Source organism: Lytechinus variegatus, chromosome 10 (genome assembly GCF_018143015.1).
Source record: "Lytechinus variegatus isolate NC3 chromosome 10, Lvar_3.0, whole genome shotgun sequence".
In the NCBI taxonomy this organism is placed as follows: domain Eukaryota; kingdom Metazoa; phylum Echinodermata; class Echinoidea; order Temnopleuroida; family Toxopneustidae; genus Lytechinus; species Lytechinus variegatus.
This window is the reverse complement of record NC_054749.1, coordinates 17,165,851-17,191,817: the sequence shown is the minus strand read 5'-3', so window position 1 is coordinate 17,191,817 and position 25,967 is coordinate 17,165,851. Positions and strand designations below refer to the sequence as shown.

Genomic DNA, 25,967 nt, shown 5'->3' with positions numbered 1-25,967 from the left:
GGCTGACGAATATAGATCATTTTGACGTTTATTATAATTATGTATATATTATGTGAATTCTGAAGAAACGTTTTTTATGTACATTCTTGGGGCATTGAGTGTAGTTTGAACATGAACAATGCAAAGTAGAACGACAGAAGTTCACTAAGAGCAGTTTCAGACGAAGAAATAACGGAGTCTATATAGGCATAAGTCATGTATATTGCTTTTCTGCAATATCTCAGTTAAGATAAGACTTAAAGGTGTTTCCCCAGGCAACATTACAATATGTCAAATAAGGTAGAACAATACTATTGTATATTGTTATCAGTATCCTTCAGTTAAAATTGAGTTTAACCTATAAATAACACTTTTCACTGCGAGACACCTTTTCACTGTAAAAACTGTGGTGTTAAAACAGACATAAATTGGTGTTAATAGAGGACCACACCCTGAGGTGTTAAAATTACACCCTAAAGAATTATGAAAATAACACCAAAAAGTGTAAATGTAACAACCAAAGGTGTTGTAATAATAGGTGTACAACCGGAACACCACCAATTTAACATCGGTGTGGTCCTCTATATACACCGGTTAACTACACAGTTTTTGCTGTGTTTGTGCAGGCATCTAGATGATTTTTCCAGGATAGGTGCTCATCGATATATATAACCCAAGAAAATATTTGCACTTGGTTCAATCATGACCCACGTATATATGAATACAATTTAGTTCTACGCCCTGGTAGCTTTTTACCCTTAGAGCCGAAAATAATAAAATATATGCACTTGTTTTTTTTTAATATTCAACAATAGCTTATTGCAACAAAACCATCAATGCAGCTTCCTAATTTCTTGATTTGCAACCAGTAACAATATTTTTTTTCTGACTGATCAGATAGCATCAGACTGGTATCGTCAGCAACAGGGACTATGAGAATGATTTTGATGAATGTATCGTTTATATAGATCAGAAACAACGGGGACCAAAAACAGAACCCTGAGGTACCATGCAGTTAATCGTAGCATGTCTGGATCTAGATCTATCTATCATAGCAAATTGTGTCCTGTCGCACAAATAGCTTCGGAACCATGACAATGCTACACCACGAATTCCATAGTGTTGGTTTCTTGAGAAGGATATCATGGTCAATGGTATCCCAGATCTAAAAATATCCCCAGATATTAGTTTTCATCAATAAATTTTATGGTATTACTCAATAAGTTATTGTGTAGAGAAGTTTCTACGAAATCCGCACTGCTGAGGAATCAAGATGTTCCTTTTTTACATTATGAAAGATTTCTGCCTAAATGAGACAGAAAATCGTGTACAACTCTTGCAACACACAGGTCACGGAGTGACCCTGAGTGCAAACAGCTGACTGTACAACTTAGTGGTGATACATTTTCACAATTAATAGGGGTGACCAAACTCTATGGAGGGACTTTAATTCACTTATAACAAACAATTTGTACTACAGTACTCCTGTTGAATGCTCTGATGAAAATTATATGAGTTTCACATTCATTTGAACTGGATCAGACAAGATTATTGTATATATTGAGTGCATTATGCATAATCATTGCGACCCCTGCCCGGCCGATGGATCAGGCATGACGATCCTGAGTGACGTCACCGATAGAGACCTCAAATGCCAGGAGAGCCTATTCGACAACTAACTTCATCTAAAAAACACGTATTAAAGAAAACATTCAATGGGGAAATAGCTTTCATTTTCATGAAATATACATTCCATTCTTCAATAAATCTTTCACTCCGTTGTTAACTGCCCATTCATTCTTGAGCAATGGGGGAATGAATACAGAGTGTCTCAAGTTTGTGTGAAAAAAGGTGCATTTTCCATAGAACTCTGCCAAAAAGCAATGCGTATATAAGGGAAAGATTAGTCCCAAAACACAAATAGATGAGTTAATCAAATGGGATGAATCATAAAAATCAGTGAAATAAAGTATACTCCGACTTGATACGATTAATTTTTCCCCCTCTCCATCAACTTTTAAGAAAAAGGGTGCATATTTTCATAAAAATATCATGTGTTATATCGACGGACGCCCGTGCGTATATACGAGCAGGAGGAAGCCAAATGTCTCGTATTTTTCATAACTCGCGCATTTAGACGTTTATGAATTATTTTCTCTAGAATCTTTGAAAAATTGGTATGAGCAAATAAGCATCTGTGAAAGTAAAAATCTATTTTTTTAATCTAAAATATATGACAGAGTGGCGAAACCGGAAGTGTGCTCTGATTGGTCCTATATTTCATGGAGCTCCAATTAGTTCCCTCTGGAATATTTTCTGCGCTTGTGATCTTCTGCTGGGTGCATACCCCCGGAAATATCAATAAACTACACGTTTTCTCACATTTAGTGATTAAATACCTCGACACTTTCCACTCGTGGATATATTTTCTAGACGCCAATGTGAGTATTTTAACATATAAAGTTGCCTTTTTGTAGATACATCTGGTGTTACTTTGCATAAATCGGCTTCCAAAAATGACAATAATGTCGAAAAAAGTGTTTGGTAAGAGAGAAAAATTGCATTTTTTCAAGTTTTGTGAAATCATGTTTTGCACAAATTACCTCAACGTGTTGAAAATAGTGTTTTACTATGACTGTCAAGGTTGAATGATCTTTTAACAACTTATTTCATGTTATTTGGGGGGAAATCCATTTAATTTCTACCAAAAACAGTTCATAAAATTTAGCATATGGGACTACCCTTCATAAGACCCTAGCCAAAGATAAGGAGCTACGCCGCCGGAGCTTTCGGCCGCGGAAACCTTAGCCCACCCTTTAGGCCTTAGGCGGTTAATTGCAGGGATGGCGCCACCAATTGGGGGAGGCACTTTTTGGACTTAAGTCTAGCCTAGGTCTAGTTCTAAGTTGCTAGTCTTAATCTTAAATCTACTAATATATAGATGGAAATATCTCAACAAAGAGGAAAGTATCCCTATATTATACTGTAGTGTCTATTTTTGTTGTAAGGATGTAATATTTATAGATGATTTTTAACATTGATTTATTGAAACACTACAATATACATGTATCTCAAGATTTTCTTGAAACTTTTTTTCGGCCTCCTTGCCTCTGATTTCTAAACCTACTCGTGTAGTTAATGAAACTGCTACACTTATTGACAATATTTTCTGCAACATTCTTCCTCCCGATTCTTTTATAATACTAAGTCCATACTAAGTCCATACTTTCTGACATTACGGACCATTTCCTGATTCTTACTCATTTTTCATTAAGACGACCAATTAGACCGATACACTCCCAACAACGAAGACGTAGACCTACGCACGAAAATACAGCCAGTCTAGGTGCTTCTTTGGATAATGTCGACTGGTCAGTTGTATACAATTCTGTAGATGTTAATGCGTCCTTTAACCTTTTTATGAATATAATAAATGAGAAATTAGACCTGCATATTCCCTTAAAAAAGATAAGCGTAATACATACAAAATGATTTCCAAGTCACCATGGATATCGCCATCTATCTTACGTTCGATTAATAGAAAAAATAACTTATTTTATAAATTCAAAATGAAAGGTACAGAACAATCAAAAATAAAATACACATCTTATAAGAATACACTTACTAAAATATTACGCATTGAAAAGAAAAATTACTTTGCGAGGCAGTTGGCTCTATACAGCGCGTCCCAAAAAAAATGTCCCTCTGATATGCGGCTTAATAACTTCAAAAAATAAAAATTATTCTCAATGAAATGTATGGATATAGGAAGCCCATCTCATGTTCTAACTTCTATAAAAATTTCATTGGTCTCACTTCAGTGGTTTTGAATACACAGCCTATTTTGTAACAGTGGTGCTTTTCAATCCATTCCAAGTTTATATGCATGCAACACTGCTTTGTGTTCTGCACTTTCTTGCATATCAACCCCCTTTGACCATTCTGACCAAGGAGATATCACCTCTATCTCCTTGTTCTGACCAAGGAATTCCCTGATCTGACCAGGGAAATCTCCATGATCTAACCAGGCTCATCGAATCGCAACCTTGAGCATGTTCAGAAGGGCAAAAACAGTATTTGACAGTTCATTTCATGTTTGATAAACGGGAGATGCACAATGATTGAGACAACGGGTCATGTCTGTTTCATGCAAAATTCCAACAATACTGCATTTTTGTTTTCATTACTTTTTTTAGTTAATTAGCTACTGAGGTCAAGTTCAATAATTCAGTGTAACTTTTTAAAAGAAAAAAGTCTAAATTTTCTTTGGTATAGTTCCTTTTTGCAAAGGGTGATTAACTTGTTGATTCCCCCTTTTTCAGCTTATTTTACTCATCCATCATTCACATTTTCTTTCAAGTTGGTGCACTGATTCCTCTTATCAATCATCAAACAAACTTAATTTTTTATGTTTCGTGTCCTTCTGAACATGCTCAAGTTTATGATTTGATGAGCCTAGATATGATTAGCATTAGGGAATATCCCTGCTCAGATCCTGGATGTAAGAATGGGGGTTAACATGCCATAGACAATGAAGAAATGCATCAATGGTGCAAACTTGGAATGAGCTAAAATGCACCACTGTTACGTAACAGAGTGTGTATTCAAAACCGCTGAAGCGCGACCAATGAAATTTTCATAAAAGTTAGAACATGAAATGAGCTTTCTACTCATGAACATTTATTTGAGAATCCTACCACATTTTTTAATTAATTCAGTCCTATGTCAGAGGGACATTTTTTTTGGGACGCGCTGTATAAACACGACATGCAAAACACATGGAAGGTTCTAAAACAGACCATGAATCTCTCCAATAATAAATCAAGTATATCCAAAATTAGATTTAATAATGTTATTGTTGATGATGGTGACAACCTTTCAAATATTTTTAATAACCATCTCTCTTCCATTGGCGTAAATCTAGCTAAAGATATTCCTCCCTCGATGAAAAGTTTTTCGGACTTTCTCGGCCCGCCTAATCCAAATTCAATATTTTTTGCTCCAACATATAATCAAGAAGTTATTGATATAGTATCTGGTTTGAAAAATAAAAAAAGCCCTGGCTTTGATGAAATTAATAATTTTATTTCAAAATCCGTAATAAATTCTATTGTTTCCCCGCTGGTGCATATATTCAACCTTTCCTTAGAAAATGGTACAGTACCAAATCAAATGAAGATAGCCAAGGTAATTCCTTTATTTAAAAAAGGTGATAAGTTGGATGTCGGTAATTACCGACCTATGTCTCTTTTGTCCACATTTTCTAAGATCCTTGAAAGAATAGTATACGTCAGAACAGAAAAATTTTTGTCAATGCATAATATTTTATCTGATGTTCAATAGTGAAATTGATTTGAAGATATCTTTTACCTTTTTTAACTTGTTTCCTTGAGTGAAATACTTCGAAGAGTGCCATTGCGCCCCACCCCACTATCCCACACATCAAGACCATTGTGACGCTATTTGCTTTACACTGAGTTGTGATTTTCATGAAATGGTTGAGGCATGATTTTCATTTGTATGTTGTTAAGCTTGGGAAAAGTGTGGAGAAACAAGTATAAAATGAAATGTAAACCCACTTTAAATGTTAAAACCTTAGTGAAGTTATAAGCTTTTGTTTTGGATGTAGTTATGTCCTCGGATCCAGCTGGCACATAAAGGGTAAAAGTTGTGCTTACTATGTAAGTGTTAAAATTTGAATTTTTTGGTGGCAATATGCTTGCATGTATCCGTTTTACCTAAATTGACTCAAAGTGCAAGAAAAATGTATGAGAAATGTTTCGCATGTAAGTTTAATTTCACCATTTCCCTTGACACAGCGAAAAAATTACCCACATGCTGTATATTGTTTTAATTCCCAGGGCTTTTTCAAAGTGTAAACTCTTTTTTGATATGCACTGTATAATATAAGGATTCTGTTAAGTAATTAAAAACAATCAATTAATAAAGAGGGTTTAAAAATAATAATTGAAAACACATATGAAAATATCTGAATGAAAAAAAATCATCCTTTGATTTTTCAACAGACTTTGCACAGTTTGCTTCAACCCTTAATTTTAAACTATATTTTCTCTTTCATCTGTGAATACATGTATCTCCCTAAAATTCAACAGCAAAATGTTATATGGGATGTAGTTGATCAATTTTGACTAATTACATTGGCTTTGACAAATAAATGGCTTACTTGATTAAATATTACGGTTCAAACAAAAGGCCCAGGGATCGACAAACCCACTAGCCCGGGGCAAGTGATGAAAAACAATTTCAGGTTTCCCAATGATTATCTGTATGTGCCTTAAAAATGTTTCTGTGAAAAGTGTCTACCATTATAAAGCCAACCTATCAAATCTTCATGTATTGTACATATACTTTTGTTCAAACAAAATATGCAATAAGTCAATGTTAAGGTTTACCAATAAGTTAATGATTAATACTCTGTTTACCGTTGCACACACATGGAATGTCTCAGTCATCATTGAAATCGATGGATATCCATATATGCATCCATGTTTCAAGATTTATTGATCTGTTACCTATGTGACTGGATGATGTTAAGTTGAAACTCACCATTATTCTTATTTCTTAGACTGAAGAGACTACCGGTATCCAAGGAACCCACAACCATAATTGACAGTAATGACTTTGGCTTGGAAGGGTATTCTCAACGGCTGGCAATGCACATTACTTTTACTGCCATCAGTTGATATATCATATAGATGACAGGGTAAGTACAGCTTAATTCTTCATTCATACATGAACCATCTCTTGAACAAGTTTGTTATTAATGTTAATATTTTTATATCTAATCTGAGCAAACCTTTCATGAATTATATTTTAATACATAGCCTGTGTCAGATATACCCTATATCGCTGTGAATTAAGGAATACTCTGTTATTTTCAAAGCAAGGATATAAGAGGATTGCCAAAAGAACTAAAATATTCAGTGTTTTCACGTTCTACAGAAAAGAATCTGGTTTCAGTTATCATTGGAATCACACAAGCATGGCATAAATTTGCATGATGATAGCTAATGAGGCAATCTATGTGGTTGCATAGGTAAATTCATATGTTTAAGTTAACATTAGTTATGCTAATTTATTCATAAAATCATCCTTTTTGCTTTAATTGACTAAAAGCTCCTAGAACAATAATAATCCTAACGATCCTGGTATCAAAATGGATGTCGTATGTTGTTGTTTTTCTTCATTATATCTTTCTTAGTTCTTTTATTCATAATTATATTGTCTTTTCGACCAATTTGTCAGTTGTATAATTAGGCCATAAATTACATCAAATTATGTGGCTGTTGTAAACAAAAGCAAGAATAATCACTCACTAATGAATTTTAACTTGAATCAAATTTATATTGATTTTGTACATGAAAACAGTTTTGGGCAATTTTGGGTCTGACATGCAATGTTGCATAATTTTTGAGACTGCATTCCTGGGCGTCACAAATTTTGTCTTAAAGGTTGTGTGAGGCTTGAAAATAAAAGTCAGAGTGTGGTACCAAAAAAAAATCTGAATGTCTCTTTTTAAGAAAATAAACACTTTCTTTCCAGGGATTATCTGCAACATTCTTGTCCAGCAAAGGAATCTCTTGAGCTGAATTGAAGCATTGAAAGATCCAGGATTTTACTCCAGTTGATGGCACAGTACGCGGAAAAGTAGTAAACCAAGTCAACTCTCTTAACATCGGCGGACAGCAAGACATATAGGAAAGGAAGACTTTCATCTCATAAGTTATTCGAAAAAAAAACTGCATCCACTACCTAACAAAAACATTTGAAACGGGTCAGACCAACTGACGTTTTGATCTTCATATACTTATTGTGTGTGTAAACCACTGTATTTCCCTGCGGTCCCTAATTTGTTACATGTTATTTCAATCTCACATTTCAGTAATCTATTCTACATGTGCATGAATATTTTGTGATTTTTAATTAAAGATTACAATCTATATCTTTAAGTCTGAAATACTTCATTAAAATACACAATGGAAAAAATAATTGTTTTGATCACTTTACTAATTGCCCATGTGTATGCATCTGAAGGAATATCCTTAATGCAAGGACAAGAGGCCAACTTGAATTTCCCATATCCATGTGATAGTACAGAAGTCACATTACAGCAATCAAACAGACGGCCATTTTATAGTTCAACAGGTGACTCATCACTGTCTTTGCCTGATAGTCAGGTTCAAAGATTTAAGGTTAAGAATATAATTAATAGTGGGCGCTGCTCTCTGGATCTTACAATAAGGGATCTCATGAGAGATGATCAAGGGACGTATATATTGTTTGCATATAAGGATGGTAACATATTACATGATGATACACATAGAGTATGGCTTCAGGTAGATTACCCTCCTGGTAAGGAATCATGTGGTATGGGTGATGATGAGGGTGGAGATGGGGTAGAGGTAGAGAACACAGCTAATGCTGGAAGTCTACCAGGAAAGATTAAATGCTATGAAGATGGTCTGTGGATACCCCCATCGAATGAACCTATAGAGACGGACTCATTGAAACAGAAAATACTCAACAGGAAATCAGAGCCAGCATTTTGCTGTTCTTCTACATTGGATGAATACAAATCAAGATGTGAATGTAAGGATACTGTCTTGTTTGAAGAGGAATCCAGTCACAAAGACCCATGTCCTACCATCACAACACAAACTACATGTATGTCAATAGATTCTGAGTACAGAAATACAGACATGGTAGAGATTACACCTACAACCTACCCCTTATCGACATTGACTTCTGTTATGAAAAAGACCCCATATTATGTAGGGTTAATAATTTTGTCTTGTTTTATATTAACTTTGATCATAATATCAGTACAAATAGCCAACAATAATCTTAGACTTGTATGATGCATCAAAGGATCTGTCTACATCAACAAATGTTGATAGTGATGATGCTGAAGAATTTCTTATGGTGAAACTGGATCCAAATCGTCAAGAATTAAAGACATCTGATACATTTAAAATGAAAATAGATATTATGAAATATGAAGGACATATCCTTTTTGGTAAATTCATACAAAGTCAAATGACAATGTTATTGTTTGATATCTGATCAAGTAAATGTATTACAAAGGCAGGTTTGTATACATGTATACTATGACTATACTATCATTACTTATTTCAGCACTGAATAATTTGTGTTTGTAAACAAATTCTATCATTCAGCAGATTGACCATTACATTTGTAAATTCTTTGCAATGTTTAGCACACTTTATGCTGAAAAACTGATGAATGGTATTACCAAATTAGGAGATGAAAACATGACAAGCATTAGTAATTAGACTAATCACACACTTCAAAATTATCATTGACTTAATAAGGAGAGTTATTCACTTTCTAAATCAAAATAATCAAACAGCACTTAAAAATTAAACTGACAGAAAATTATGAGAATCCTTTTATATCCGCTGTTCTAACTTTTTTAAAACAATTATAACTATTGTTCTGATTTCAGAAACGGAGCAATGTCACTATCTTGAACAGTACAATCCAGCTGTGTAATATCCAGTGTAATATACATTATTAAAGCAATCTAAATCTTAATAACAATGTGCTGTTGCATTGCTAGGCACATAATGCATAATTTATCTCAAAGTTCGTGTAATTTCATGACATGCTCTTTATAAACAAGACCTCTTAATTACACTGAATTTAAGCTGGGGCGGATCCATAGGGAGGGCCCGAAATTTTTTTCAGCCATATTTTCCACTTTTAGTGAAATGAAATAAAACGGATACATTCAAGCATTTTAAATTTTGCCACCAAAATTGAAATTTCAATTAAGTGCATTCTTTACCCTTTTTGTGCCGGCTGGATCTGAGGACAAAACTGAATCTGACCAAAAGTCTATATCAGACATCTCCAGCATTTTTCACTAAGTTTTTATCATTTAATGTGGGTTTACATTTCATTTTTCCTTTAATACTTGCTTCTCCAGACTTTTCCAAGATTGACCATGAATAACAAAATAAAAATCAAGCCTAAGCCATATCATGTGGATCACAGCTCAGTGTAAAGCAAATACCATCACGATGGCCTTGGTGTGTGGGCGCAATGCACTCTTCATAGTGTTTTGGGTCATGAAACAAGTAAAAAAAGTAAAAGATATCTTCAAATTAATTTTCTTAGCTAAATTCAACATGTTTTTCATGATTAAGGTCTACTTTTATTCGCATAACTATTTCAAAGTTCTGCGCAAATAATTTTCACTTACTTTTTAAAAATAACTAAAAAAAAAACTCACTCAAGCAGAAATATTTTTCGACAGTTCATTCGTTATTTGCTTAAATGGATCTGTGCAATGTTAAAATGTGGAAAAAATCTTTAGGATATTACAAATGAATAATTTTACAGGGTTTTTTCTAAGTGTAAACTTTTTTTGATACGCACTGTGTAGCCCTAATGCTATCCAATATAATTGATACTAATTACCAATGTTCTAATACTTTCATTCTTATTTTGGTTGTTATTTTGCATCAGTACCAAGAGCTAAATGCTATTTTGTTATGAAGATTAGAAATAAATGATATTTATTTACATCTCACAGATAAATGAATGGAAGATTTCCAGAACCAATTGTTTTATTCCAGTCTCTTCAATTGTTTTACCTTAAGCCTCTTTCTCTCTATTCCATCTTTCTTTATATCTTATTTTAGTATCTTCCTATCTCTTTCTTTTAATTACATGTTTTGTTATTCCTTTGAATCTCTTATCTAACATTACTGTCTCTTCCTCTCTTGAATCGAGACATAACTGGGCGTTGTGGCATGCGCCTGTAATCCAAGCTGTTGGGAAGTTACAAATTGATGCAGAGGTTCGAGCCCTGGTCACGTCTTTCGGATGGTGACGTTAAAGGTCGGTCCAGACGTAAATGATCATATCTGATTGATATGTCTGACAAAACTCAGACACATAAGCACAACTTTTATCAAACACCCCTTCTCTCCCTCTGGTCTCCGCTCCACTCTCTCTCTACCGTCCCCCTCTCCCATATCTCTATTGTTCTCCCTCCACTAGATCACTCTCCTCCCCTTTTTTCTTGTCCCCTTTTTATTTTTTCTCTATCTCTCTTTCTCTAAGGTTGCAAATTATATTTGCAGGGAACATCAGAAAGGTGACGATGTTTTTTTTTTAAATACATTGAATATCAAGCATAATTTTGCCCAGGAAATCAAGTTTATAGAAGCAGTTTAGCTAATAGAGCAATGTCATTAAAATAACTAAACCATCCACTCAAACCCCAGCCATTCTAGACTTTATCTTCTCAAGTCTCGATCAGTTGCAAAAGAAATACAACAAAAGCAACATATGATTTGTAATCTCATTCATTGGCAGGAATACATACATAATCATCTTTAATAAAACAGTTCCTCATTTCAATATCACACAGCTGAGTGATATTAATTGCATTAATCAGTGGCAGACCGTCGGTGACCCGGAGGAGATAAAGCATTAGAGGGGCACAACATTGTTCACAAACAATACAGTGCCCCTCCAATGCTTTGTCTCCTCTGGGTCACGGTCCGCCACTGGCATTAATTTTACACGTATATTCACAAACATACAAAGATATACAGGAGAGATTTTCATGATACAGTTTTGCAGTAATTTCAACCATCATTAAACTTGCTATCAGCCAGTAGTAAGCATTTCAGTATAGCTTGTAACAATTTCAGTGCAAAATCACCGACAGATCACTTCCTGAAAAACTCTCCTGAAAACCCCATTTAAATTTAATCTGGATGATTTAGTACGTTCTGCATGACATTTCATCTGTAGAGTAGGCATACTATTCCTGCTCCAATGCAATGCATATTTATCCAATTCAGATGATTCACTGTCACAATGCCCACTACTAAGCATACAAAGTCAATAAATTGTGCTCATTAATAATGATAAATCAATGCTATACATCACATAATGTAAATCTTTTTATTTCAGGTTCATTTATTTGATGATGCTTGACTGATTAAAGTTTAGTTGAAGAGCTTGGTTCCATAAGGTATTACATCACTTACTATCGAAAACTGAGTTATTGACTGAATTTCAGTCTATGAAAATAAGTTTAAGCCCTAATTTTGAGAGCAACCATGGCACTTTTTACTATCATTATTCCATAAGTGCATGTAAAAAATATGATTTGATCAAAAATTCTCTTCTTCAGGGACAGAGCATTTCTCTGTATCTTTTTGGAGCCAAGATCTAATTTGTCAAAGATTGACATATGGACAAAATATGAACAAAATTAGATGAAATCAAAATCAAATCAATACAAATGCAAGAGATAATGTTTACTGAGAGGACGGTGTCTACCAGTGACATCAATGTTTACAGTAAATTTGAGCATAGGTTTACTGAAAAATTACTAATTCATTTTAACTGAGTTTGAATTCATCCTTTGAGATATATAAAGAACATGTATAAGTTAATATTGTGAATATATATTTTATTTTCTAATAGAATGGCTGAAATATATATAAAACAAATTGTGTAAGGCAGCATGCTTGCCCAACTGTTCCTTCGGTTACACTTCGTAATTCCGAAACACGTAAATTGCCTATACCTCGATGTTCGTTAATCAGAAAACCCACAAGGGTTCGTTAATCCGAACATTTGTGGCGTTATTCCGAAGTTTGATAATCCGAAAACGAAATGAGGTTCGATGTTCCGAAGGTTCGTTAATCCGAAAATGAAATAAGGTTCATTGTTCCGAAGGTTCTTTAATCTGAAAACGAAATAGGGTTCGTTGTTCCGAAGGTTCTTTATTCCGAAAACGAAATAAGGTTCGTTAATCATTTAGTTTTCGGACTAACGAACCTTCGGAATTACGAACCTCATTTCGTTTCGGATTAACGATCCTTCGGAATTACGAAACTTCGGAAATACGAACCTTCGGAATATCCAAACCTTCGGAATAACAAAGCTGCGGAATTACGAATGTATGCGGTTCCTTCAATCAACATGGACTAATAACAATAATAGCAATCATCTTATTCCTCCTTCAAACAACAACCAAAGAAATAGATTCTGACTACCTATGCCTTTGACCAGATAAGTAACAGAATACACTCTAAAACATAACAATACATGGAATACACACTAATATAATGTACACTTTAACATGATAGAAACTCTACACATCAAATAAATCAAACTTTGATCATTAACCAAACTATGTACATTAGGGGAACTGCCTTGAAAAAGAATACACATCAAAAGCATATTTATTTTTATACACCTATAGTCTTAAGAAAATTATATCTGTACATCACACACAGCACAATATTGTAATGATTATTTGAAGTATTACAAATACATAACACAGGAAAATATAAAGGCAAATTTAATGTACATTTTTCAAACTCGATACAGGCAATTTTAGGAAACACTTGTTTTCAATCTTGTTGCCTCATCCCCCCTCCCCATTAAAAATAAATACAGCAGAATTACATTGCCTGCAATGTAATCACTCTTTGATATTCTATTCAAGGGAATCTAATCTCAACAGATTTGTAGATTGAGGTTTAACAACACTTCCAACACTGTGTGCATTTAAATGTCTGAATTTTAATCTCCATAGGTAGGATTAATAGTAGGATTTCTTTTCTTGATGTTATTGATGTGTGGAAGAGCCGTGGTGTAGTGGTTCTGACTCTCGCCTTGTAAACAGAGGGTCGTGTGTTCGAATCCCACCGCGGTCTAGCGTCCTTTGGCAAGGCGTTAATCCACACTTTGCCACTCTCGACCCAGGTGCTAAATGGGTACCCGGTAGGATGCGAAAGATATTGTATGTTTGATTTTGCCAGCGCCATAATGTGGCTGCGATGAATGCAAGGAATGCTCCCCAGGGAGTGGAAATTGTGCACTTTTCGTGCTTGATTGAAATGAATCCAATGACCGGGGTAATAATATGCTGTAACGCGCTTTGGGCCATTCTGGGAAAAGCGCTTTATAAAAATTGGCTATTATTTTCTGTATATGATCTACAGAGAATTCCTCAACAATGCACAGGTGAAATTGCAGAAGCACAAATGGGAACATTTTAACAAGACTTAAAAGGCATTTAAATGTGATGAAGTGATTGCTTCTTCTCCTTATGACAATAGGGCTGCTTGATATGATGACAGTGTTGTAATAATATTGTGAAATTGAATCTTCAATAAGTAGATGATAATTTGGGTCCATGACACTGTTTGGGATATAATATCAGACCAATTTCCAACTAGGTTCCTATAGGACATGGTCTAAAAACGATTTCCCAAGCTGTACAACTCTCAAGATGTTTCAAACAATTGAGTTGAGGTTTTAATTGGTTTCAACAAGAAATCTGAATTGAAATGCTAGACATTATTCCTATGTTTGTATGTATCAAATATCTGGCAACAGAAATACTGGGGGTTGTTTTGTAAAGCTGTGTGTGTCACTTTACACATCACTAGTGACATGTTCTTGGCCTTGGCTTAAATGAGGTACCAAAATTATTTCACATTGTTTCATCTAAGTGGGAATAAATTTCATATGACCGTCATCAAATTATCAACACTACATTCAGCTGCTTGTTATTTGTTTGCAATATATCCTGTTTTACCAACAAGGATCAGATTTCAACTTCAATTATTAAATGGGAATCAAATTAATTGGAAATAGGGCTTTTCACCCCCAAAACAAGTTCCAGACATTGACAACTTCACAAATAGCTTCATAAAACAAAATAAAATACGTATATCACAATTATTGTTTGCAAAACCTATTTTTTCTCTTTTATAAGGAATGTTGGCTCATATCACTTTATTGGTATTAATCTTAGTCTACATAATGCAATGACATTTCTTTCATATGCCTTATTCAGGTAAAAATGGTACATAAGTATGAGGCAGCAGCACTTCATGGGAATAAATAAATAAGATTCACTCCTCAGTAGCCCAATCTTGACACAAGATCTGTAAGACAAGAAAAAAAGAAATAAGAATAAAAAAATTACTTTCATTCATGAAAAAAAACCTAAAACACAGAAAACAAACAATATTGTTGGGATAAATCATGAAAAAATGGGACAATGTAAAAATACAATAATTCAATATGGGCAAAGCAAATACTTTAAAAAAAAATGGCAGAGAAAGTTGAAAAGAAAACTAAAGACAATAAATAAACAAGTGGAATGCCTCTGGCCGTCTCACCTGCACCACGCAGTTCAATATAGCAGCAGTGCTGACTTTGAATACTACTCTAACTTGCACAAGATGTTCAGTGATAAATGGTTACTCTTATGTCCACTTTTTATGAACTAGACCAATAAACTTACAGAGATATGATGGTTATTCAACAAAAAACCCCAACATGGCCAAAGTTCATTGACCTTACATGACCTGTGACCTTGATCATGTGTCCTGAAACTCGCACAGGATGTTCAGTGATACTTGATTACTCTTATGTACAAGTTTCATGAATCAGATCCATAAACTTTCAAAGTTATGATGGTAATTCAACAGATACACCCAGTTCGGCCAAAGTTCATTGACCTTTGACCTTGGTCATGTGACCTGAAACGTGCACAGGATGTTCAGAGATACTTGATTACTATAATATCCAAGTTTCATGAATCAGATCCATAAACTTTCAAAGTTATGATGGTAATTCAACAGATACCCCCAATTCGGCCAAAGTTCATTGACCCTAAATGACCTTTGACCTTGGTCATGTGACGTGAAACTCGTGCAGGATGTTCAGTGATACTTGATTAACCTTATGTCCAAGTTTCATGAACTAGGTCCATATATTTTCTAAGTTATGATGACATTTCAAAAACTTAACCTCAGGTTAAGATTTCGATGTTGATCCCTCCAACATGGTCTAAGTTCATTGACCCTAAATGACCTTTGACCTTGGTCATGTGACATGAAACTCTAATAGGATGTTCAGTAATACTTGATTAACCTTATGGCCACGTTTTATTAACTAGATCCATATACTTTCTAAGTTATGACCCCAGAGATGCCAACTTTTGGAAATCAGAATTAGGGAGGATTTGCAACCGCCACCAAATTATGTGCGCATAGCGCACATCTCGAGCGCATAGCGCTCGACCCTTGCGGCCGGGGTCCAGGGCCCGCCTTAGGGCCCTGGAAGCTCTGGGTTTTTAGATGCTCTCTGGTGCAATCTGACCCTTATTTTGAGGCATTTCACATGTTTTGAAATAAACATTGTTCCCACTTTTTTAACATTAAAAATATCAAATATGCATTTTCACATGTAAATAAAAAATGAAGGGACAAAAAAAGTCATACATAAGTACCTGTCCAACAACAATAATCAACAAGGATGAATTATCACTATCAGCTATAGGCAGGTTATGTTCCACTATAAATCCAGTAAAGAAAAACTCAGCGCTGGTCCCTTGCTTGGTAAAATAAAGACAACAGGGTACTAGTGGAGCTCGAAGATCATGAAGATCTTGTCATCGCAATGTCCGTAGGCCCATAGAGCTATCCATGGTATGGTAGGCCTATGCATGCCGTTTGCTCCCGAACGAAAGTGCTTCCGAATCACGACCTCCATGCTAAACTGAAATGTCCACGCTGCAAATTGAGCAAAATGTATGGTAAATTCCTCTTTCCGAACACACAGGTACTGGAGACTATATTCAATCTCATACTTCTGAGACCATTTCTTGGTCTTCTTTTGTTGATTTTCCGCCATTTCGTGTCAATATCAACCCATCAATACGCCGAAATCACACAACGATATTCCACCGCACGACTCGACAAATCCAGTGGCCGCGAGCGCACACGCCTCGCGAAGCTAGCCGGGCCTACCGGCCTGGTGCACAGTGGATTCCCGTTGGGCATATCACATGCACCAGCTTTTCGCTGCTCCTTATTTGTCTACTTTTCAAACAGAATTTAGTAGCAGCGAACGTAATTGAGTTATTACATGCTAAAGTTAGCAGACGATAGTATGTCCTTCCAATCCAATTTGATCAATGCAAAAAAATCGTAATTTCGGGAGGATAAGGATGGTAATCGTAAGGGCGGAAGTTGGGATGAATTTTCGGGAGCCTCCCGATGAAATCGGGAGGGTTGGCATCTCTGTGACGTCATTTCAAAAACTAAACCTCAGGTTAAGATTTGATGTTGACGCCGCCGCCGCCGTCGGAAAAGCGGCGCCTATAGTCTCACTCTGCTTCGCAGGTGAGACAAAAAATGAACTGGAAGAAAATAACAAGCAAATAACAGGTGATTAAATTTCAGAACAATTATGAGTCTCAGAAAGGGACGATTTTGTGAACAACTGTGTGCACATTTCTTTTAGAAGAGATAGAGATAGAGAAATAGAAAGTTTGTAACAGTTACCTTTATAACTTTCCATTTGGTCATCAGCATCCTCCTGCTTCTTAGCTTTACCAGGGTTCTGTGACAGGAGGATAAAAGAAATTATTTTTATTATCAACGGTAACATTTTTATTGCAGCCACCTCTTATCTGTTTCTTTTCAAAATCAATTGAAGCTGGAATGTGAATACAAGGCAAAAGGGATTTTGTGTCTCACCCACTTATGAAAATAACCGGAAATATCGTGATTTGCAAGGGCACGCAACAGAATTGTATCAAAACTTCATTGTGAAATGACTTGGATAGAATAACACTAGTCATATAAGCCTTGCACGTAAATTTTAATGTTGACCTGAAAATGACCTTTGAACTTACCATGTGACATCCAACTGCAGCATAACATGCAGGTCGCCTAAGTACATCTACCATCCAAGTTTGGTTGAAAAGTGACTTACATGTACGGTTGCGGAGTTAGGTGTCATAAGAGAGTCTTGCATATAAACTTTAACATTGACCTGAAAATGACCTTTGACCTCACCATGTGACCTCCGACTGCAGCATAACATGCTGGTCCCCCAAGTCCATCTACCATCCAAGTTTGGTTGAAAAGTGACTTATATGTACGGTTGCGGAGTTAGGTGTCATAAGAGAGTCTTGCATATAAACTTTAACGTTGACCTGAAAATGACCTTTGACCTCACCATGTGACCTCCGACTGCAGCATAACATGCTGGTCCCCCAAGTCCATCTACCATCCAAGTTTGGTTGAAAAACGACTTATGGTTGTGGAGTTATGTGTCATAAGGTTTGTGACGGACGGACAAAATTTGGATCCCTAAGTCTCGCCTTCACCTCTGGTGGGCGAGACAAAAACTATTTATGTCCATGTCCCTTCACAAACAATTTGTGTACTATTTTTTTATATCTGTACAGGGGTGCACACATATTAAAAAAATAAAATGAACACACACTTGGTTGATCTCTAATGAAACAATTACAATATTTTTTTTTCTCATTATTGCTACTTAAATCCTGTTTCATGATTAGATGAATACAATTAAAGATTGTATTATCATTATCATGACAGAATTTTCAGAATTCATATCATACTCTTTAGAATGTTGAGGATCTACTCAGTAGGCTACTGTAAGTACAACTGTGGTGTGACTGCGAATGTGACTAATGCTGGGGGGCAGTCAAATGTATTGCTGTACACATGCGTGACCAATTTATTTCCAAACACCACAAGTTTTTCTCTGTGTGCAAAAAAAAACATGCCCTAAACACGTTTGGCTAGTCATAAAAAAAGTTTTGAAAAAAAATGCCCCAAATACGTTTGAGGCTGCGATTGACCAGTCTTTCAAAACCACCCTCTTTTTTGAAAATCTGTGTTTTTGATACCCTTAACGAGTGCACGCGCAGCCCTCGTCCAAAACTGAAAAAACACCCCTATAAACATGTTTTTGGGGTCACACATGTGTACAGCAATATATTTGACTGACTAGGCATGTGTAGAAATCACATAGACTGACCTTGTACACAACTTCCTCTATCATTCAAAGCTTTGAAATATCTATAATCATGCATGCCCCAACAACCAAAATTAGTTTATCACCAACACAAAAAGTAGTGCTTATAAATCCACCCCATCAATTAACAAAATCGACAATGTTTATAAAATAAAATGTCCATAAAATAAAATGTGGGTTTCCATGTAGAGAGTGAAGAACATACCTTCAGAACAGGCTGTGGTACTCCCAACAAGTCACATACATGGTTTCTGATTGGTCTACAATTGGCCTGTGATTCTTGCCTGTGATGTGAAGGATAGACAATACAAAAAAGCTGTTATGTACTGGAACACGGAAGACTTAACAAGCAAAACTGACAATCTGTTATATGCATCATTTATACAGTGCTTAATGCAATGTTTTCTAAGCGCTGCATACCATTACCCCAGCTTGAGTATGGCTATTCTTATCAAGCACTCAAGGAATTTCTTCCTACAGAGTATACCCATTTACTACACCTCAGTGGAGAGTGGCAATTGTAGACAAACGCCTAGTGCTGCAGTGGGATTCAAACCTTGGACCTTGCGGTTCAATGTCCAGAGACTTATCCACTGAGCCACAACACATCAAATCATATACACCTTGATAATAAACAGACCACTCTGTGTATTAGCTCTGGCTACTTCTGGCTGACAAGATGAATCAACAACTAAATCTGAGTTTGATTGTAAATTTTGGACAAAACTACTATATAAACTGCCAATCAGAATTTCTCCAAGAAGATAAAGATATCAGTGTAAATTCTTGGCATCCTTAACCCGTTTGAGACTGAGCCAGTGTATATATGCAGGCTGGAGTCAATGTGTTCAGACCTTCATTTTTGAGGAGCTCGGTAAATATTGTAGTCCCATATGTAGATTTTCATGGCAACACCATGGAAGTCTACATGTGGGACTACAATATTTACCGAGGTAAGTTCAAATCGCGAAAGAGGTGAATATTATTCATTTTTCAGGTAGTTTTCAATTAAATCAAAATGATTTCAAGGAATTATGGAAAATAGAAAGCCATTTCATGGATTTAAATATGTAAAATGTAAAATTTTAGCCATTTTTTTTTTTTTTTTTTAGCAGGAGCGCAACATCTAAACGTATTGACCCAGGCCTAGTTTCATCCCAGATTAATTAATAGCTAACACAGCTATTGCATATATATGATGTTAAGAAAAATCTACAATTTATCATACATGTATTGTAATGAATTGATTTGAGCTCATCACCGAGAGCGATTCTGAGGAGCTCAATTGAGCTCCTCAAAAAAGTAAGGAGAGCGATTTATTGAGTTCCACAAAATTATAAACGTAAAGGACTGTGTGTTATAGCAATATCACTCAGTCCCCCATGGGTAAACGCATTAGATTTTCCATCCCAAAATGTCCACCAGTGCATTACAGGTTCTTACAAAGAGTTACAATTTATCCGATCAACCTGAATTATATGGAAATCCAACAATGTCATAATTTCTTTGCCAGGAATTCGCACAATGGCCTCTGTAAGCAAATAAAAGCACCCTGAATTTTCAAGAAAACGATAAATGCATGACTTTACATCCGGAAAATATTTTGAACAAACATGCATTTTAAACGTTGATTTTGCTGGCTGTCCATAGTTGTGGTTGATCAGATCAATTTGTAACTTTTTGTAAGATGGCGCCCTGAGTTATAACTTACCAGTTTGTTTCCATGAGTATTGTCATGACCTCCTCTTGTTTCTCTTCATCCACAACGTCATCATATACCATCAATGTCTCATACAGTCTATTAGCAGTCGTCCCTCTTATCTGGGGATTTAAAAGATATGTGTAATCGTTTAATTAGGTCATAATGTGGAAAAAGTCTGTTACTCTGTTTTTTAAAGTAAAAATGCACAATATGTTTTCTTCTTCATGAGTTATTAATCATTCTAAAAAAAATATATTCATAATACAGAAGAAGTTGATCATTATTGTGAACAGATGAAGATGAGTAGAACTTAATCAATTGTCAAAATATTAGGAAAATGAGAGTTGTGATGTTTCAGCTGCAAACTACTTGCCTTCGTCAGGCAATGTAGACTGATCGTCACTGCACATTCTGTAAAAGCAGCAATCAGCCCACATTACATGTATCTTTGTCTAGTACATGTATATATTCAGGCTCGCTCAGTCTCAAACAGGTTAATGGTGAATATGTTCTTACCTTTGGGTATTTATGACAGAGGAAAACCATGAGTTGAAACAGACTCTTCTTCCGAGGCTCACCAACAAACTGAATCATACCACAGAATCTGAAATAAAATAACACTTTGCATTAATAGAGTATCAGAAGTCCATGATAAATGTACTAGGATTAGGTGACAATTAAAGATAGCATGGTAGAGATGAAATCGTTCCACAAGGCTCTCTCATGGGCTCAAGATTACCCATTTTTACTCAATGACATGCACTGCTTATTAAGACCCTTTCACAATTGGTAGTACAACTGCTTACAACCTTTGCGATTCTGTGCAACATATATTGTGACCAAACGATCGCTTGAGCACCTGTGAAAGCCCCTTTAGGTACCTTAAAAGTCTTGCGCCATGTTTAGTGATGCCTTTCACCAAGATTCCTGGGAAGCATTTCATCAACATTTTCATCAGACAAGTTGTCAGACCTGGCAACTTCCCTTGATTTTGATTGGCTGATGAGCACTGTTACTATGGTAACTGTTACCATAAAATGGGACTTGTCAGATAAAGTGTCCGACAAGTCCTTTCATAAAATGCTTCCCTGCTCAGTGTAAATTCACATCCAATCTTCTAATCATAGATAAACAATGCGGAAGCAGAAAAACCCCAGTGAAACCCTCATTAATGGGATTATTGATATCAAAGATACCTAATGTACACAAATGATTTAAAGAAACTGCATATTGGAAAGACAGCTGCCAAAACCTCACCCCCATGCTACTAATGATGGATTTTCTCAGGAGCAATTCAATCAAACTGAGTGAAAAAACTGTCAAGTTTCTTTGGTCTATATGAATCACATTATTTCCAAATATAAAACTTAAAATTCAAATGTTTTAATTGACAGTTATAGTTTGGACATCTTTCAATCCTTTTATAAAATGAAGATATTTGATAATTGGTGAAGTAACTTACACTTCAATACTTGTGAGAAGCTTTTGGGCATCACCTGTCTTGGTTACCTCCTTCTTGACAAGTTGGAGAAGGTTCAGTGGAAATGGGTGACTAGAAAACAGAATTGAGAGAACAAGAGTATGATCATTATGGTCATACATGTAATAATAATAATAATAATGGTAAATATGAAAATGAGTACATACTAAAATTGATATACAAATTAAACTTATCACAATGATCACAATTGTGAATATACCTCTATCATTTGAATGGCTATATGAAAAAAAAAGCATTCACAAAAAAAAGTTAGAATGCTGCATGAATCCAGAAAGAGAGATGCAACATTCTTGATACTACAATCATATTTTCATATTCATTTGTTGTTCTGTCTCTAAAGCTTGGTAAGAAACCTTTAAGAAACATGGTTTGGTAAATGTTTGATGAAGTGGGAGCACTGGAAAGGCATATATACTGCCAGTAGATGACAGATGGCGCTCTTCAATAAGAAATGGCCTTTTTGACCCACTTGCAAATAAACATTTCCTCAAAATTTGTAATTAAGGCATACACATCAATCAATATCATGATGCTTTTTTAGATCAAGATATAATAAACAGATATTAACAGTGTAAACAATGTACTTTGATAATTCACTGTCAGTAATAACAATATATGGGATCAAAGTTGTACAGTATGTGCATTTAATATGTAAACACTGGGACTTAGTGATAGAGTAATGTTAAAGTACAGTGATTATAATGTAATCTGTAAAGAGAAAATAAAAAGATTTTCTTACTCCGTGTCCTCTACAAAGGTTTCAAAGCATCCACTGGATAGTAGCAGGTTGATCATCTTCATTAATGGGACAGAAACTCTGTAAAGGATATAATACATACAAAACTTAATAAGATAAATTCTTCTGGAAATCCACTTTACTAAAATTAAAGGCTTGTTCTGACATGGCACAACAGAGCTCATCAATCAAATTATGCCATTCTTTTTATTTAAATGAGTGGGGAAATATGGTGTCCACAAAAGATGTTGTAGATATTTTGTTTGGCCATAAGGTGACAAAAATCTAGAGACCAATCAGAATATTTTCGAAAGTTATTAATATTTTCAGTGTTTATATACAAAACCCTGCAATTATCAAATATATACTTACTATTTCAGGGGAATTCAGAATTTACAAAAAGAATCTTTAATGTATCAACTCCTATGTTCATATGTGGATAACAGGGGGATTGAATGATTGAATAAATGAAATTCAAATGATCTGAAAGGGCATAATGCCAAGGGTTTGAGCCTGACTTAAGATAACACTGCATTTAAAGTTCACTAACCTATCAACCTTCTGATAATCAGTGAAGATCTTTAAAAGGTTGTCAGTGAATCTTTTCAGGTCATCTACTGAGCTGCATGTCTTGATGAAAGAAAGTAGAGACTGGGCAGAGTGCTTGACCTAAACAAAATATAGAAAAAAAAACAAATTTCATTGCCAATGCACGGAAGGAAAGCAAGAAAGGGTAAGAGTGGGTGAGAGATATTAAACTGGAAAAGGTAAATACAGGCAAGTCTTTTTTCTTTTCAATCTTGTCAGATCTGCATCTAACCTTGAATAGTTTGACAGATGGAATTAAAAAAAACAATAATGAAAATGAAATTAGATAAATTGGGTGGAGATTAAAGAAGCTGAATAAGAGTCAAGAGAAAACAGAAGGGGTAGCTGTAGTACTATGGTAAAAGGCTTTGTGTAACATTGATAGGTTACCCAAAGATTAAGTACCAAGAAATGTCAAAAAGTTTGAAGTGGCATTTTCATAAATTTCTTGCAAAGGAATGAAGAGGAAGCAGAATGTGAAAGAGGAAAGGATAAAAAAAAATAAAGTCAAAAAATTTAATTTTGTTCAACTTTAATTATTAGGTGATCTGTCTGTTGACAGATCACCTCTTATGTTTATACGAATTTTCTTTCTTTTTTTATTTATTTCTTTATTCTTTTTATTTCTTTTTCCACCCATTTCTTGTTCCACCAAAATCATCAAAACTATTCAATCAATTTTCATCAAAATATTATCAAATATGCAGTTATCATACAATGTGTACGAAACAAGTTCAACGTCAAATGGTCATCGTGACGTCATCTACACGCCATTTTGTAAAATCACATTATCAATCATCAAAAATTAACAATATTAATATCAAATAAACTTCGGATCAAGGGTCAACTGTCGATGTCATCAAACGTCATGTACAGGTCACGACGCGCATGTACGCGCGCGTCAAAGTTTTAAAACGCTCAAAATCACTTATTGATCAAAGTAGAGTACGTTTCAGGTCATTCTAAGCATTTCACGAATTTGCGCACTCAAAGGTTGTCGCGTGTTTACACGCGTAACGTTCTTACGCAATGTAAATTCTCACTTTCTTTTACGGAATGCATTCCTTATAAAATTCCTAATAATTTGATACCGCAACCGACCTTCTACGACCAGTAATAAAGAAACTAGCCTCCGTCAAAGTTTGCATTACACGTGCAAGCGCGCGTTCACGATAGGCCAAAAATGTGCAAAAACATGCTTTTACAAAAATTCTATATAACTAATCAGATAGTCCACTGACCCCTAAATTTTCTTTTATATTTGAATAGAGTATGACTTGTAGATGTGATTTCATGTCACATTTGACTCTAAATTTTATCATGACGTCATCAAAATGGCGTCGGAACTAAGATTTTCCATTTTTGTTCTATGACGTTTTAATATTTTTGCAAATATGACTATAACTCCGTATTTGTTGGCCGTTTTTCACCCAGATTTGGACATATTGTAGCTGATTTCATACTCTTCCTAAATATATTCTAAAATTTTCTTTTTTATTAATTCTTTATCCTCAAAATTGAGAATTTATAGAGGCATATCACAATGCCAATTTTCACTGTCATAAGTCAATTTGAGATATTTATTCTTTGAATGATGAGAGTTCAAGAAGCTTTGTGGTCTAATGCAGAGCTGCCAACCTGAACAAAAACATTTCAGTATTTTTAAAGCTGAAAATCAGTATTTTGGTGTGGAAATCAGTATTTACAAAGAAATACCATAGAATATATAAAACTGAAACTTGAGAAATCAGTATTTTGAATGAAACCATCAGTATTCTCATTTTTCAGTACTAAATACTGAAAATCCGTACTACTTGGCAGCTCTGCTAATGGATAGCGTACCTGCCTTGCAACTCGAGAGACCTTAGTTCGAAACTCACTAGACAATTTTTTTTTTTGCTCATGTATTTGTGTGTAACCTCTATTAGTACTAATTTTCTCAAAACTTGATTCTACATTCATGGATTCCAGCAACATTATTTTCACTATTTCGTGTAGTCACTTGCAAAATTGCATTTGGCATTCTCTAAGAAAACAAGATCTTTTACACAACTTATTTTTTTGTCTTTTAGCTGTATTTAATATGTTCTTTCGTTAATATAAGTCCGTTTATTATCATTGACACGTTTATAATGATAGAAAATTAGATCGTGATCAGGAGATTCACAGACAGATCACCTATTTGTCCGGAAGACGAATTAAAATTCTAGTTAGGTGGTCTGTCTTTGACAGATCACCTCTTAATTTCGTCAGAATTTTCTTTATTATTTATTATTTATTTATTCTTAGCACCTATGTTTGTCGCCAACTTTTCTCGAAATTGGCTGAATCAATTTTGCTGATTTTTTTGTCATATATAGATTCTATCATAGAGACGGCAAACTAAGCTTTTCAAGGTCATCTGGTCATGATGACGTCATCTACGCGCCATTTTGTAAAATTCTTCATTTGATCATATCTTCATTATCAATTATCAAAAGTTAACAATATTTACATGACATTAACTTCATGTCAAGGGTCAACTGTCAATGTTACGCGGGCAAAAACATGCCTATTGAAAATTTACTGTAGCT

At 35.0% G+C, this 25,967-nt stretch overlaps 2 protein-coding genes across 2 annotated transcripts in view; one reads left to right on the top strand and one right to left on the bottom strand.

The window, feature by feature from the left end:
* Positions 1-2,276: 2,276 nt before the first annotated feature.
* Positions 2,277-10,041, top strand: LOC121422890. The gene is made up of 3 exons (XM_041618118.1): positions 2,277-2,420; positions 6,566-6,703; positions 7,543-10,041. Exon 3 carries the CDS (start codon positions 7,977-7,979, stop codon positions 8,856-8,858), a length of 882 nt encoding a protein of 293 aa, XP_041474052.1. The 5' UTR covers positions 2,277-2,420; positions 6,566-6,703; positions 7,543-7,976; the 3' UTR covers positions 8,859-10,041.
* Positions 10,042-13,982: 3,941 nt separating this feature from the next.
* LOC121422383 (tubulin-specific chaperone D-like) overlaps positions 13,983-25,967 on the bottom strand; it is a 71,880-nt gene continuing 59,895 nt past the window's right edge. The window contains exons 29-36 of the mRNA XM_041617389.1: positions 23,357-23,475; positions 22,810-22,887; positions 22,032-22,121; positions 21,086-21,173; positions 20,579-20,688; positions 19,073-19,151; positions 17,361-17,418; positions 13,983-14,951 (exon numbers count right to left, since the gene is read on the bottom strand). Coding sequence (XP_041473323.1) covers positions 14,926-14,951; positions 17,361-17,418; positions 19,073-19,151; positions 20,579-20,688; positions 21,086-21,173; positions 22,032-22,121; positions 22,810-22,887; positions 23,357-23,475 — 648 coding nt within the window. The 3' untranslated portion in view covers positions 13,983-14,925. The remainder of the gene's footprint in view (positions 14,952-17,360; positions 17,419-19,072; positions 19,152-20,578; positions 20,689-21,085; positions 21,174-22,031; positions 22,122-22,809; positions 22,888-23,356; positions 23,476-25,967) is intronic.